The following is a 16534-nucleotide window of genomic DNA, read 5'->3' as shown; positions in this document are numbered from 1 at the left end:
CTTGTTATGACAATATGTTAGGAGACCTCTGTGGTGTTGTGATTATAGGATGCAACATTTCAGGTGTTTGTGGGTTTTCCCCAGGCTCTGCCCAGTTTCCTCAAACCATAATTCTGGCTGCCATGATATAAGTGAAAATATTCTTGAGTATGGCGTAAAACATCAGTCAAATAAATAAATGACACACATGTTGGTTGAGCCCCATTCCGGATAGGAAACTTTTCAGGATTTCCTAGTTTTCTCTACCTTTATCAGAGCCTTAGTACCGACATGTACCTCCTGTAATTTTACTGGTCATTTAGGTGATGTTACATAAGTATTGCAGAGCTTGCTGCGCAAATGAAAATATGTATATCACATGCTGGATAGGTTGAGTGCTTTAGTTTCCTCCACCCTTGCAACTGACCGCTGTGAAATGTGTTTGAGTACGCCGTTCAACACCAATCACCCAAATCTAATCAAATCGTGTAATTGGTCATGAGTTTCTGCATTCTTTATAACTGAAAGAAACGTTTTGTAAATTGTAGTTTGTAAAGAAAAAGATTTTGAAGTGTAGTCAGACATTATTCATAACTTTTTTGCATGACATTTACATGTGATTCTTTGTTGCAAGAAGCATCTCAAATAATCAAAGTGTGCATCTCTTTACATTGGCAGCTGTGTGTAGCCCTGGTCAGGGCGGGGAGGGCGGGGTGTGTCGGCCATGCCCTAGGGGAACCTACAAGGAGGGTGAATTGGCTGGGCTATGCATAACCTGTCCCACAGGCACAACAACTGCTGCTGAGGGCACAGACCTCAAAGATAAATGTAACCTGAGTAAGTATGGCCTGAATTTGACCCTCGCCTATCTCCCCAGGGCCTTCACACCATAAAAAAGTTATTTACCTCATTGACCATTACTACCCTAAGACAAAGCAGTAGTTTTAATAGTAGGGGTCACATTGTAATTACCTCCTGTATGTAATTTATTTTCTCTGTTTCATCTCTTGGCGGGCTGTGTAGTTTACAAGCTTACAAGCTTACAGTAATATAAAGTGTGAGTCAAAGTCGAAGGCTAAACATCCTCAAGAATAAAATGTTATATCATTGATAGTATTTTAATATTTGAATTTCATTTATTTATTTGATTTCTTTAATTTTGTGTTTGTTTAATGCCACCCTCAAAATTGTGTCACTCATACATTGGTGGTCAGTTTTATGGGTGGAGGAAACCAGAGTGCTGGAGGAAACCATCAATCTTTGGCAAGTTACAGACAAACTATCCCACACGACATACAGATTTTCACACTTTGTTGGTGGAAGAAAAGTATGCCGCCACAGTCACTTTAGCATCATCAGTGGTTTGTCACTAACACTGCACCAACATTCAGAGCATGGGTTTCAAATTTGAGAATGTTGCCTTTTATAGAGAGCGGTTTTAATAACAATCCTATAGTAACTTTGGGATCGTTATAATGTTAACAGATTACCCGCTGTACCTCCGGTTTTTGAGGAGGCATCTTTGACAGTTTTCAGCAGTAGGAAGTGATGGACCAGATATTGATGATGCTATTATTGTCCTTGTTTGGAGATGACAGGAATGGTAGGAATGTGTTATATATTTTTATATGTTACCAGCTGCGTGTGATCCTGGTTCGCACAGAGACAGTCAGCAGAACACCTGTATACCATGTGGTTATGGTCATTACCAGCCTGAGAAGTGGCAGGATATGTGTCTGTCGTGTCCCCAGGGAAAGACAACCCTGTCTATGGGGAACACCCAGGAGAAGAGTTGTGTGGGTAAGTCACTCAGTCAGGAGATATTCTGGAGATATACCTTTTATAAAGATAACGTAACCAGTCTTCAATCTTGTTTGATTGATTGATTGTTTTTACAGTATAAAATTAGGGTAACTTTTTAGGGTAGAGGAAACCAAAGTGTGTGAGTAAACGACCAACCTTTGGCAATTTACTGATGAGCTTTCCCTTGTGTGACATACAGTCTTCCACTCCAAGACCATGAGAAATGTATTTCCAGCATCAAAAATAACTTTTTTCAAGATCACAGTCTCATTGATCAGTAGTAGATGTTTGCAGATAAAGAGTTTAGAACTTGTCAAGGGTCTGCTGCGAATTTATTAATAAAAGCAGTGTCAGTTTATGCTTTCTAACTTGGATATTATGTGTGCAGTTGTAAAAACTTTTTACATGACCATAACTTTGCTAGCCTGGATATGCTGGTATTCTTTGCAGGTGTTAAAAAGTGTTTTGTATGTGTATTTTTATGATTTTCCTTATTTGCCTGTGCTGTGGCAAAAATCTTTTTTATTTCACACTACCCTGATTCCTCAACCTATTCAGTAACCAATACATTGAAATGTTCTGAGAGAATTATGGGGTGTGGAGAAATATTTTGCACAGTGTTATGATGCTTGCATCTTAAATGACACAAACAAATCATTTGTAGCATCATATTGGTAATACTTATATGCATAAATTCCTCTGAAAAGAGGGATTAAGTCATCATCAAAAATATGTTCATTGGGCACAAACCATGGTCGACATTCTAAAACAAAACTTTAAGCCAGGGACACACCTGGTTTTTTCGCTTGTACAGTCATGTTTTGCAATTTTAAGAAATCTGCTTATTTGACCACTGTGTATTTTATAGGTTATCTTGTCTGCTCCATTTGCTAAAATTTGAAAAAAAAAAAAGAATTCCCTAATGATCTACATTGGCGTAGGCAGTATTTAGCATCGTTCTGTTTTCGTTACAGCTGATTGTGCCGAGGGTTCAGAGTACAGTAGCAAATCAAAAGTGTGTGTGGAGTGTAAACGTGGGTACTACAGGGATAAATCCAGCCCGTCCCAAACTGCCTGTGTCATTTGCCCGGATGGCTCGATCACTCCAGGCCCAGGGAGTAGTCGTAGGATTGACTGTGGTGTAGGTGAGTGTAAGCAGTCTGTAAGTACAAACAAGGTGTACAACAATAATGTTGCACTATGATGCTGTGCTATTCTTATTGAGCTTGACTGAAATTACGTTCATTTCAATGTGTTTATTCTCTCAGCTAACTGCACTGAACCTGGAACGTTTCTAAACACTGTTAAAAATGAATGTGAAGCCTGCGCAAAGGGATTCTACCAGGGTACCAAATGGCAGGAAAGTTGTATTGAATGTGGCCATGGGCTGACAACACGGGAAAAGGGAAGTACGGAGCGGTCAGACTGTGTAGGTAAGTAGTAGAGAGTAACAATGAAATCATTCCACCTTGATGCATTTTGCAACATTTGTTTAATGACAGATCAAATTGAATCTGTAAAAGACATTTATAAGTTCTAGCTATCAAATTAGACTGGCTATCTACAGGTAAGTAATGACTGCCAGAAATTCCTAGAAAGTACTTTAAATTTGTTGACAGGTTTTCAAGACCTTGAAAGTATTTTTAATTTTTAAGTATCAGACTGCATTATTTTTAAAGTGAACCAATAATTTATACCACCATAGTAGTTTGTGACTGTGAGTGACATGTATGATTCCTGTTCTGTACCACCATAGTAGTTTGTGACTGTGAGTGACATGTATGATTCCTGTTCTGTACCACCATAGTAGTTTGTGATTGTGAGTGACATGTATGATTCCTGTTCTGTACCACCATAGTAGTTTGTGACTGTGAGTGACATGTATGATTCCTGTTCTGTACCACCATAGTAGTTTGTGACTGTGAGTGACATGTATGATTCCTGTTCTGTACCACCATAGTAGTTTGTGACTGTGAGTGACATGTATGATTCCTGTTCTGTACCACCATAGTAGTTTGTGACTGTGAGTGACATGTATGGTTCCTGTTCTGTACCACCATAGTAGTGTGTGACTGTGAGTGACATGTATAATTCCTGTTCTGTACCACCATAGTAGTTTGTGACTGTGAGTGACAAGTGTGATTCCAGTTTTATACCACCATAGTAGTTTATGACTGTGAGTGACATGTATGGTTCCTGTTCTGTACCACCATAGTAGTTTGTGACTGTGAGTGACATGTATGATTCCAGTTTTATGCCACCATGGTAGTTTGTGATTGTGAGTGACATGTATGATTCCTGTTCTGTACCACCATAGTAGTTTGTGATTGTGAGTGACATGTATGATTCCTGTTCTGTACCACCATAGTAGTTTGTGACTGTGAGTGACATGTATGATTCCTGTTCTGTACCACCATAGTAGTTTGTGACTGTGAGTGACATGTATAATTCCTGTTCTGTACCACCATAGTAGTTTGTGACTGAGTGACAAGTGTGATTCCAGTTTTATACCACCATAGTAGTTTATGACTGTGAGTGACATGTATGGTTCCTGTTCTGTACCACCATAGTAGTTTGTGACTGTGAGTGACATGTATGATTCCAGTTTTATACCACCATAGTAGTTTGTGACTGTGAGTGACATGTATAATTCTTGTTCTGTACCATCATAGTAGTTTGTGACTGTGAGTGACATGTATGATCCCTGTTCTGTACCACCATAGTAGTTTGTGACTGTGAGTGACATGTATGAATCTAGTTTTATGCAATCATAGTAGTTTGTGACTGTTGAGTGACATGTATGATTCCTGTTCTGTACCACCATAGTAGTTTGTGACTGTGAGTGACATGTATGATCCCTGTTCTGTACCACCATAGTAGTTTGTGATTGTGAGTGACATGTATGATTCCTGTTCTGTACCACCATAGTAGTTTGTGATTGTGAGTGACATGTATGATTCCTGTTCTGTACCACCATAGTAGTTTGTGACTGTGAGTGACATGTATGATTCCTGTTCTGTACCACCATAGTAGTTTATGACTGTGAGTGACATGTATGGTTCCTGTTCTGTACCACCATAGTAGTTTGTGACTGTGAGTGACAAGTGTGATTCCAGTTTTATACCACCATAGTAGTTTGTGACTGTGAGTGACATGTATGGTTCCTGTTCTGTACCACCATAGTAGTTTGTGACTGTGAGTGACATGTATGATTCCAGTTTTATACCACCATAGTAGTTTGTGACTGTGAGTGACATGTATGGTTCCTGTTCTGTACCACCATAGTAGTTTGTGATTGTGAGTGACATGTATGATTCCTGTTCTGTACCACCATAGTAGTTTGTGACTGTGAGTGACATGTATGATTCCAGTTTTATACCACCATAGTAGTTTGTGACTGTGAGTGACATGTATGATTCCTGTTCTGTACCACCATAGTAGTTTGTGACTGTGAGTGACATGTATGGTTCCTGTTCTGTACCACCATAGTAGTTTGTGACTGTGAGTGACATGTATGATTCCAGTTTTATACCACCATAGTAGTTTGTGACTGTGAGTGACATGTATGGTTCCTGTTCTGTACCACCATAGTAGTTTGTGACTGTGAGTGACATGTATGATTCCAGTTTTATACCACCATAGTAGTTTGTGACTGTGAGTGACATGTATGGTTCCTGTTCTGTACCACCATAGTAGTTTGTGATTGTGAGTGACATGTATGATTCCTGTTCTGTACCACCATAGTAGTTTGTGACTGTGAGTGACATGTATGATTCCAGTTTTATACCACCATAGTAGTTTGTGACTGTGAGTGACATGTATGATTCCTGTTCTGTACCACCATAGTAGTTTGTGACTGTGAGTGACATGTATGATTCCAGTTTTATACCACCATAGTAGTTTGTGACTGTGAGTGACATGTATGGTTCCTGTTCTGTACCACCATAGTAGTTTGTGACTGTGAGTGACATGTATGATTCCAGTTTTATACCACCATAGTAGTTTGTGACTGTGAGTGACATGTATGATTCATGTTTTATCTCCCCAGTCTTTTGCCCGAGTGGTCAGGAGCTTGTGGGTAACAGTTGTGTGGTGTGTGCCAGAGGCTTCTACAAGAGCAATGCAGAGGGGTTGTTTGGGAGGTGTAAGGCCTGTCCCACAGACATGATAACTCCCACTACTGGAGCTACTGCTCCTGTAGACTGTACACAGAGTGAGTACTGCCTACAAAACTAAACCTATATTGTTACTAAGTTGTTATCAGAGCTACTGCATTTGTCATAAAGAGGGAATTTGAAAGGCAAATAAAGGCCATAAAATTTCTTTTTGTGGTGAAACTTACATCTATTCAGTAGGATATCGTCTACCTCTGAGATCAGTAGGCCATATTCCCAGCTAAGATTCTATATCAGCTACTCTGAATCATTACATTAACTAACCTGGAACTTGGTCCTGTTGCCAGCCATGCGCTTAAATTGTCAAAGATGTATTTGACAAAACAGGTTTCCCGTAATGTGAAAGTAATCCTGAATTCATGTCACCCTATTCTACGAGAATAATGAAGTCCTTTATCTTCCTGTTAAATCAAATATAATCCACTCTGACAGCATCTGGACCTACCAACACAATTTCGAAGCACATCTCTATTTGCTAGGGTGGACTCAGCAATTCTTGGTTTTTTTTTTTTAAATAGATGCTTACAGTTCCTTGTGTTCATTATTAAACCAAAAATTAATGTTAAAACTCCTTATCAAGCTGCCCTTCTAATGGTATGATCTTTTTAGTTTCAATCCAAACCTTCCATGAGTTTATCATTGCTGATAGTGCTACTGACTCATATCGAAAATGGTCAGTTAAAGAAGTTTAACGTGCTCCTGATGTAACAGGTTCATTTATAATAATTGTGTGCTTACATGAATAATTAAATTATTTGAGGTCAGAATTACTGTATAGGATTATTAAAGAGAAACATGTTTTTCAGACTAACTAACCTCAAAATAGCATTTTAGGATCAACAGAACTCGCAGAATCAGGCATGAGGAGTAAATAAGTCAAGGACAAAATTTTTTGTCAAATACTGTGTTTGAATAATGAAATCAACAATTAAATCTTAATTATTTTTTACTGTAAACCACTGCACCTTGCAATACATGGCCTTTATACCTTAGTGCAGTCTTTTTTAGGACTGCATCAGTTAGGTTATGTGTAATTCTCCTGCCTTGTAGGGAACTGCTCTGCAGGATATAAGCTCACTACTGTTCAAGGATCGCAGATCTGTGAACTGTGCCCTCTAGGGACATACCAGCCTGACAAATGGCAGACAGAGTGTCTAGCCTGTCCAGGGGGAAAATCCACTCTCCACAAGGGAGCCATATCTGATCAGGAATGCAACAGTAAGTTCTGTTTATTGATAAACACAGGTGAAATCAAAATGAAAACATCACTAACTTGAAGTTGTGACTGAGTGCTTCTCTGCCTTAGAGCACTTGCTCAGGCTTCCAGAATTTTGTAAATTAGTAAAATTACAAGTTATGACGCTATAGTCCAGACAAGGTCATGTATGAAAACCAGGTTGAGAGAAATCTGTCTCTAGGAGTTTTGTGAAATAGCCACTTCATCATTTTGTGTTCTTCCTACAGTGGTTAAACACATCTTCTTTAGGATTGATCTTATTTGCGTCACAAAAGACATGGATATGACATGCAGTCACATCACCAAAACCTGCAGGTTTGTAACACCTAGGAATTTCTAGCTTCTCTAGTGAGATGACTGTCCAAAATTTCTTGGTCCTGATCATCAATACCCTGATGGCACAGCTCTTTCAGGCACCTCTTTGCAGGCGAAACGGATGAAGTTGCAAAACTTGGTGGGTCATACACAGAACTAACCAGTGATAGAATACTTCTTCAGCCTCATATCCATATCAGTGTCATAACCATATCAGCCTCAACTGACCAGAACAGCCTCATCTGACCAGAACAGCCTCATACTGACCAGAACAGCCTCATAACCATATCAGCCTCAACTGACCAGAACAGCCTCATAACCATATCAACCTCAACTGACCAGAACAGCCTCATAACTATATCAGCCTCGTCTGACCAGAACAGCCTCATAACCATATCAGCCTCATCTGACCAGAACCGCCTCATAACCATATCAGCCTCGTCTGACCAGAACAGCCTCATAACCATATCTGCCTAAACTGACCAGAACAACCCAAATGCATGTTCGCTTGGGATGTAGTCAAACATAAGATCTAACTGATTAACCCTTGAAGAATCAGAGAAACTTTGCAGTATTACATTATGACTCATGGTTAATGGAATATCTGACATTGCTGTTGGATTGAGAAGAGTATTACTAGCATTTACAGATGCAGCTTTCTTTTGCTTTCTTACTTCTTGTATGGCAGGCGCTTCGAAATTTACAGATTTAAGCAAAGATGAAATATGTGTGGGTCTTTCCGTTTCTTTTTCTTCTTTTACCAAACTGTTAATCACCTCTATCTTAGCAGTTGCAATGGCAAGCTGAGCATCAAGTTCAAGTTCAGCAGACTGCAACTGGAGCTTGAATGGAATAGTTCCAAATCATGTTTTTTCTTCAACATGGCTGCTTGAGCAATCAGTTCAGGTTTTCTTTGCTCTCCCTGAAGAATCACAGATGCAAGGAAACAGCTTGAAGGAGCTCGACTAATGGCACAAGATGGCAACATGGGAAACACTAGCATTTGGTTTCACCTCAATCAGTGACTTTCGTTCTGGTGTCGTGTCAGTTTGTGGCCCTGGAGTGACCTGTTGTTTAGCCTCCTGAGTGTGGGTTTACAGCATTTGCTATTAGTCCACAATTCAGTTGAAGCTAAACTGTTTCTCAGGTATGTGTCCATGCCGGTAATACATTCCTGTATTTCACTTGACTTTGCTTCGACAGCCTATATTGAAACCTAATCAAAAAGGCAAAAAAATTCAGGATATATCTCTTGCCAATCCCCATAGGCACACTTTACATCTACATCCCAATTGACTAGGTCATTTAATTGTTCCCCTTGGAACTCCTGTTGTTTGTATATCTGTTTAAGCACCTTAAATTTTGCCTTTAAGGTGTACCGGAGCCCCTTTTCTGTTTGCTTTCAGCTTCTCCTCTGAGCCTGTTCTTCCATCTGGTATTACAATGCACCTTCAATCCATCTTAAATCTATTTCAGTCCATACGTCAATGATGTGGATCACAAAACGACGCTAGTCGTTTGTTCCTTGATTTGTTCTGTTTATTTCTTTCTTTGTTTCAAACCTTGAAAGATTGACTGAAAATGAGCATAATATTTATATCAGTACACTGGCACTTTCAGTCGATTTAGCACCAAACCACAACAACAACAACTGCTGCAACTTGCCTAAGTTATTTTCTACAGATTGCATCTATTGTGAATATGAAATAATCTGCAGAGGAAATATTCTAGAGCTCCTTTTCTCTGTTCTAAAGCTTGATTCTAGTAGCTACATAATACATCTACATGTCTAGCAATGTTACATAGCATATGTTAGGACCACTAGAGTGACTGGAGAGTGTCATGCTGTCATGCTGGTAAAGGAAGACTGATAAGACCCAGAGTGCAACAGGTGAAGAACATTCTTAGTAAAATTATCTCCCTTGACCTGTTGGCTGTAATAACAGGAAGTGCATTAGGCCACTACATTATTTCTTCAAGTATTTCTTTCCAGACATGATGGTAAAAATGGAAAGAAGCTAAGTACTGTTTGATTCTTAGCCATTGTGGTCAAGATCCAGTTGTTAGGTACGGGTTGTTATAGTAAGAAATGGTAGAGCATAGCCATGGACACCCAGCCTTGGTCATGGAGTATGTGGATTCCAATGCTCTCACTGCTTGTGGGGCTTTGGTAACAATAAGTCGCCATGCAGTCATGCTAGTGTGGCCATTAGTTGAGACAACTAGTGCATGATGCACATGCATATCTACATGTATATGTCACACATGAAACAGTTAGCGAGTTACTTGCCAAAAGACGTTGGTTTTTCTTGCTGCCATCTTAAGTGAAAAATTCTTCAGAATGGCCCATAATAACAATGAATCAAATAAAGAAACTAAATAAATAGCGATGGAGTACCATTACCATACTATGTACATTTGCATGGTTCAAACTTGAAGACTTACAGTCTCATTCCAAGTGATTTCTACGAGTAAATTTGAATTTTGAAATGTTTTCTTACAGTGTATTGTTGGTTTCATTCACTTATATTAGTGTTTGTTTGCCACTTTCAGTACTCTGCTCCCCTGGTGAGGCTATATCAGATGGCTCCTGCTCTCTTTGTCCCCGTGGATACTACAGTAGTGGTGGGGTGACCGTTACCTGTGAGGCCTGCCCTGAAAATACCACCACTCTGGGGGTGGGATCTAAACAACAGGATGACTGCAGTCAGAGTAAGGAAAGGGGCGAAACTTATAACGGAGTGTTCAAATCTTTTTGTTTTCATTTTAATATTTTTGTGTTGATTTCAGTTTTCCCTCAGTTTAATCTACAAAGGGTGACCGAACCATCCGCAAAGAGGTTAGACTGTCTGCATGGGATTTATTTATTTGATTTGTGGTTTTACACACTACTGAAGAGTTTTTCACTCATACGACAGTGGCCAGCATTAAGTTGGGAGAAAACCGGGCAGAGCCCATGGGATACCCACTACCATTCGTAGGTTGGTTACAGAACTTCCCACATACGACCAAAGAGGAAGTCAGGATGAACTGGACACAGAGACCGCATTGGTGATAGGCTCCTGGGCCATTGCACCGCCCTTGAACACTAACCGCCTCAGTCACGGAGGTCCCCATCTGTACGATGTTATGACAGCAAACGCACACGTGCTAGCTAAAACTGTCACCTACTTCTCAGTTTTCAAAGTGTGATGTTGAACTGACGAATGCGTGTTTCAGAAATTCACATAGTTGTTCATGGACCCTGAACAACAGTTATGATCGAACTATTGCATGTACACTATAAGTTTTCCTGAAATGCTCTATGGTAGTTCCATTTACATGTGACTTATTTCTGTGTTCTGTGTCCTGAGAATCAATAAGAGGTCTTCATTCCTGTGTTCGTAGCTGCCTGTCACCCTGGCCAATACAGAACACAAACCAACACCTGTCAGCTCTGTCCTTTGGGGATGTACCAGCCTGAGAAGTGGCAGGATAAGTGTTTGATCTGTCCCCAAACTCAAACCACAATCAAGCAGGGAGTAAAGTCACATGCTGAGTGTGTTGGTAAGCTTTTCGTGAATATGCTATGCGTGCTGTCAGCAGTGTTGATTTGACACAGTTTTAAATTGATACAGTTTTATGAATGTTGGGACATCATTGGTCGTTCTTGCCATTGTCATGTTAGTTTATGTGAAAACGGGCTTATGTAGTACACTTGTATTGCAAGAGAACCTTGCCAGTACACAGAAAATGGCACCCCAATAAGTTATGCACCCCACAAACTGCCCTCCCCATGAATCTTTTGTGACTGTGAATGTTCTTAGCTTTTTCACATTTGTTTCGCCAACAACTCATCTGACCTTTGTTCCATACTTTTTTTGATATTTTAATCAGCCAGGATTTTCATTCTTTGTACATTCCTGATGTGAATTCACATCAATCAAACACTAACTGAACATTCCAATATGGCTTCTTTTGAGTGTATTTAGAGTAGGTAATAATTACAACTATTGTGTGCAAATGAAAGAGATGAATTGAGTTTATGCTTTCTTTGTGTGTTGAAGAGAAATGTCCTGCAGGTAACAAATTTGAAGACTCTTCGAAAACTTGTACTCCATGTGAGAGGGGCAGTTACAGGGAAGATGGAATGCCACAGGCTGAATGCGTCAGATGTCCAATAGAGTGGATAACCCAGACTACAGCCTCTCAGTTCAGCAGTGATTGTGACATAGGTAAGGCTGTGTGACATGCCCCAGTCAGTTCATAACCCAGACTACAGCCTCTCAGTCCAGGAATGATTGTGGCATAGGTAAGGCTGTGTGACATGCCCCAGTCAGTTCATAACCCAGACTACAGCCTCTCAGTCCAGCAGTGATTGTGACATAGGTAAGGCTGTGTGACATGCCCCAGTCAGTTCATAACCCAGACTACAGCCTCTCAGTCCAGGAGTGATTGTGACATATGTAAGGCTGTGTGACAGTCCCCAGTCAGTTCATAACCCAGACTACAGCCACTCAGTCCAGCAGTGATTGTGACATATGTAAGGCTGTGTGACATGCCCCAGTAAGTTCATAACCCAGACTACAGCCTCTCAGTCCAGGAGTGATCGTGACATAGGTAAGGCTGTGTGACACGCCCCAGTCAGTTCATAACCCAGACTACAGCCTATCAGTCCAGGAGTGATCGTGACATAGGTAAGGCTGTGTGACATGCCCCAGTCAGTTCATAACCCAGACTACAGCCTCTCAGTCCAGCAGTGATTGTGACATAGGCTGTGTGACATGCCCCAGTCAGTTCATAACCCAGACTACAGCCTCTCAGTCCGGCAGTGATTGTGACATAGGTAAGGCTGTCTGACATGCCCCAGTAAGTTCATAACCCAGACTACAGCCTCTCAGTCCAGGAGTGATTGTGACATATGTAAGGCTGTGTGACATGCCCCAGTCAGTTCATAACACACACTACAGCCTCTCAGTCCAGGAGTGATTGTGACATAGGTAAGGCTGTGTGACATGCCCCAGTCAGTTCATAACCCAGACTACAGCCTCTCAGTCCAGGAGTGATTGTGACATAGGTAAGGCTGTGTGACATGCCCCAGTCAGTTCATAACCCAGACTACAGCCTCTCAGTCCAGGAGTGATTGACATAAGTAAGGCTGTGTGACATGCTTTAGTCAGTTCATAACCCAGACTACAGCCTCTCAGTTCAGCAGTGATTGTGACATAGGTAAGGCTGTGTGACATGCCCCAGTCAGTTCATAACCCAGACTACAGCCTCTCTGTCCAGGAATGATTGTGGCATAGGTAAGGCTGTGTGACATGCCCCAGTCAGTTCATAACCCAGACTACAGCCTCTCAGTCCAGCAGTGATTGTGACATAGGTAAGGCTGTGTGACATGCCCCAGTCAGTTCATAACCCAGACTACAACCTCTCAGTCCAGGAGTGATTGTGACATATGTAAGGCTGTGTGACAGGCCCCAGTCAGTTCATAACCCAGACTACAGCCACTCAGTCCAGCAGTGATTGTGACATAGGTAAGGCTGTGTGACATGCCCCAGTCAGTTCATAACCCAGACTACAGCCTCTCATTCCAGCAGTGATTGTGACATATGTAAGGCTGTGTGACATGCCCCAGTAAGTTCATAACCCAGGCTACAGCCTCTCAGTCCAGGAGTGATCATGACATAGGTAAGGCTGTGTGACACGCCCCAGTCAGTTCATAACCCAGACTACAGCCTATCAGTCCAGGAGTGATCGTGACATAGGTAAGGCTGTGTGACATGCCCAAGTCAGTTCATAACCCAGACTACAGCCTCTCAGTCCAGCAGTGATTGTGACATAGGCTGTGTGACATGCCCCAGTCAGTTCATAACCCAGACTACAGCCTCTCAGTCCAGCAGTGATTGTGACATAGGTAAGGCTGTCTGACATGCCCCAGTAAGTTCATAACCCAGACTACAGCCTCTCAGTCCAGGAGTGATTGTGACATATGTAAAGCTGTGTGACATGCCCCAGTCAATTCATAACACAGACTACAGCCTCTCAGTCCAGGAGTGATTGTGACATATGTAAGGCTGTGTGACATGTCCCAGTCAGTTCATAACCCAGACTACAGCCTCTCAGTTCAGCAGTGATTGTGACATAGGTAAGGCTATGTGAAAGGCCCCAGTCAGTTCATAACCCAGACTACAGCCTCTCAATCCAGCAGTGATTGTGACATAGGTAAGGCTGTGTGACATGCCCCAGTCAGTTCATAACCCAGACTACAGCCTCTCGTTCCAGCAGTGATTGTGACATATGTAAGCCTGTGTGACATGGCCCAGTCAGTTCATAACCCAGACTACAGCCCCTCAATCCAGGAGTGATTGTGACATATGTAAGGCTGTCTGACATGGCCCAGTCAGTTCATAACCCAGACTACAGCCTCTCGTTCCAGCAGTGATGGTGACATATGTAAGGCTGTGTGACATGGCCCAGTCAGTTCATAACCCAGACTACAGCCTCTCAATCCAGGAGTGATTGTGACATAGGTAAGGCTGTGTGACATGGCCCAGTCAGTTCATAACCCAGACTACAGCCTCTCAGTCCAGGAGTGATTGTGACATAGGTAAGGCTGTGTGACATGCCCCAGTCAGTTCATAACCCAGAGTGCAGCCTCTCAGTCCAGGAGTGATTGTGACATAGGTAAGGCTGTGTGACATGCCCCAGTCAGTTCATAACCCAGACTACAGCCTCTCAGTCCAGGAGTGATTGTGACATAGGTAAGGCTGTGTGACATGCCCCAGTCAATTCCTAACCCAAACTACAGCCTCTCAGTCCAGGAGTGATTGTGACATAGGTAAGGCTGTGTGACATGCCCCAGTCAGTTCATAACCCAGACTACAGCCTCTCAGTCCAGGAGTGATTTTGACATAGGTAAGGCTGTGTGACATGCCCCAGTCAGTTTATAACCCAGACTACAGCCTGTCAGTCCAGGAGTGATTGTGACATAGGTAAGGCTGTGTGACATGCCCCAGTCAGTTCATAACCCAGACTACAGCCTCTCAGTCCAGGAGTGATTGTGACATAGGTAAGGCTGTGACATGCCCCAGTCAGTTCATAACCCAGAATACAGCCTCTGAGTCCAGGAGTGATTGTGACATAGGTAAGGCTGTGTGACATGCCCCAGTCAGTTCATAACCCAGACTACAGCCTCTCAGTCCAGCAGTGATTGTGACATAGGTAAGGCTGTGTGACATGCCCCAGTCAGTCCATAACCCAGACTACAGCCTCTCAGTCCAGCAGTGATTGTGACATAGGTCAGGCTGTGTGACATGCCCCAGTCAGTTCATAACCCAGACAACAGCCTCTCAGTCCAGGAGTGATTGTGACATATGTAAGGCTGTGTGACATGCCCCAGTCAGTTCATAACCCAGACAACAGCCTCTCAGTCCAGGAGTGATTGTGACATATGTAAGGCTGTGTGACATGCCCCAGTCAGTTCATAACCCAGACTACAGCCTCTCAGTCCGGCAGTGATTGTGACATAGGTAAGGCTATGTGAAAGGCCCCAGTCCGTTCATAACCCAGACTACAGCCTCTCAATCCAGCAGTGATTGTGACATAGGTAAGGCTGTGTGACATGCCCCAGTCAGTTCATAACCCAGACTACAGCCTCTCGTTCCAGCAGTGATTGTGACATATGTAAGCCTGTGTGACATGGCCCAGTCAGTTCATAACCCAGACTACAGCCTCTCAATCCAGGAGTGATTGTGACATATGTAAGGCTGTGTGACATGGCCCAGTCAGTTCATAACCCAGACAACAGCCTCTTGTTCCAGCAGTGATGGTGACATATGTAAGGCTGTGTGACATGGCCCAGTCAGTTCATAACCCAGACTACAGCCTCTCAATCCAGGAGTGATTGTGACATAGGTAAGGCTGTGTGACATGGCCCAGTCAGTTCATAACCCAGACTACAGCCTCTCAGTCCAGGAGTGATTGTGACATAGGTAAGGCTGTGTGACATGCCCCAGTCAGTTCATAACCCAGAGTACAGCCTCTCAGTCCAGGAGTGATTGTGACATAGGTAAGGCTGTGTGACATGCCCCAGTCAGTTCATAACCCAGACTACAGCCTCTCAGTCCAGGAGTGATTGTGACATAGGTAAGGCTGTGTGACATGCCCCAGTCAATTCCTAACCCAAACTACAGCCTCTCAGTCCAGCAGTGATTGTGACATAGGTAAGGCTGTGTGACATGCCCCAGTCAGTTCATAACCCAGACTACAGCCTCTCAGTCCAGGAGTGATTGTGACATAGGTAAGGCTGTGTGACATGCCCCAGTCAGTTTATAACCCAGACTACAGCCTGTCAGTCCAGGAGTGATTGTGACATAGGTAAGGCTGTGTGACATGCCCCAGTCAGTTCATAACCCAGACTACAGCCTCTCAGTCCAGCAGTGATTGTGACATAGGTAAGGCTGTGACATGCCCCAGTCAGTTCATAACCCAGAATACAGCCTCTCAGTCCAGCAGTGATTGTGACATAGGTAAGGCTGTGTGACATGCCCCAATCAGTTCATAACCCAGACTACAGCCTCTCAGTCCAGCAGTGATTGTGACATATGTAAGGCTGTGTGACATGCCCCAGTCAGTTCATAACCCAGACTACAGCCTCTTAGTCCAGCAGTGATTGTGACATAGGTAAGGCTGTGTGACATGCCCCAGTCAGTTCATAACCCAGACAACAGCCTCTCAGTCCAGGAGTGATTGTGACATATGTAAGGCTGTGTGACATGCCCCAGTCAGTTCATAACCCAGACTACAGCCTCTTAGTCCAGCAGTGATTGTGACATAGGTAAGGCTGTGTGACATGCCCCAGTCAGTTCATAACCCAGACTACAGCCTCTCAGTCCAGGAGTGATTGTGACATAGGTAAGGCTGTGTGACATGCCCCAGTCAGTTCATAACCCAGACTACAGCCTCTCAGTCCAGGAGTGATTGTGACATAAGTAAGGCTGTGTGACATGCTTTAGTCAGTTCATAACCCAGACTACAGCCTCTC

General features: G+C 42.7%; 1 protein-coding gene across 1 annotated transcript in view; it reads left to right on the top strand.

Annotated features, from left to right (window-relative positions):
* LOC135463745 (uncharacterized) overlaps positions 1–16534 on the top strand; it is a 110879-nt gene that overhangs the window by 80809 nt on the left and 13536 nt on the right. The window contains exons 70-78 of the mRNA XM_064741206.1: positions 658–816; positions 1618–1779; positions 2757–2927; positions 3051–3215; positions 5831–5995; positions 7008–7175; positions 10063–10221; positions 10897–11055; positions 11556–11723. Of these exons, the coding sequence (XP_064597276.1) occupies positions 658–816; positions 1618–1779; positions 2757–2927; positions 3051–3215; positions 5831–5995; positions 7008–7175; positions 10063–10221; positions 10897–11055; positions 11556–11723 (1476 nt within the window). The remainder of the gene's footprint in view (positions 1–657; positions 817–1617; positions 1780–2756; positions 2928–3050; positions 3216–5830; positions 5996–7007; positions 7176–10062; positions 10222–10896; positions 11056–11555; positions 11724–16534) is intronic.

The sequence above is a fragment of the Liolophura sinensis genome, chromosome 1 (genome assembly GCF_032854445.1).
Source record: "Liolophura sinensis isolate JHLJ2023 chromosome 1, CUHK_Ljap_v2, whole genome shotgun sequence".
NCBI lineage: Eukaryota > Metazoa > Mollusca > Polyplacophora > Chitonida > Chitonidae > Liolophura > Liolophura sinensis.
The sequence above is the reverse complement of the archived record's forward strand: the minus strand, read 5'-3'. Positions and strand labels throughout refer to the sequence as shown.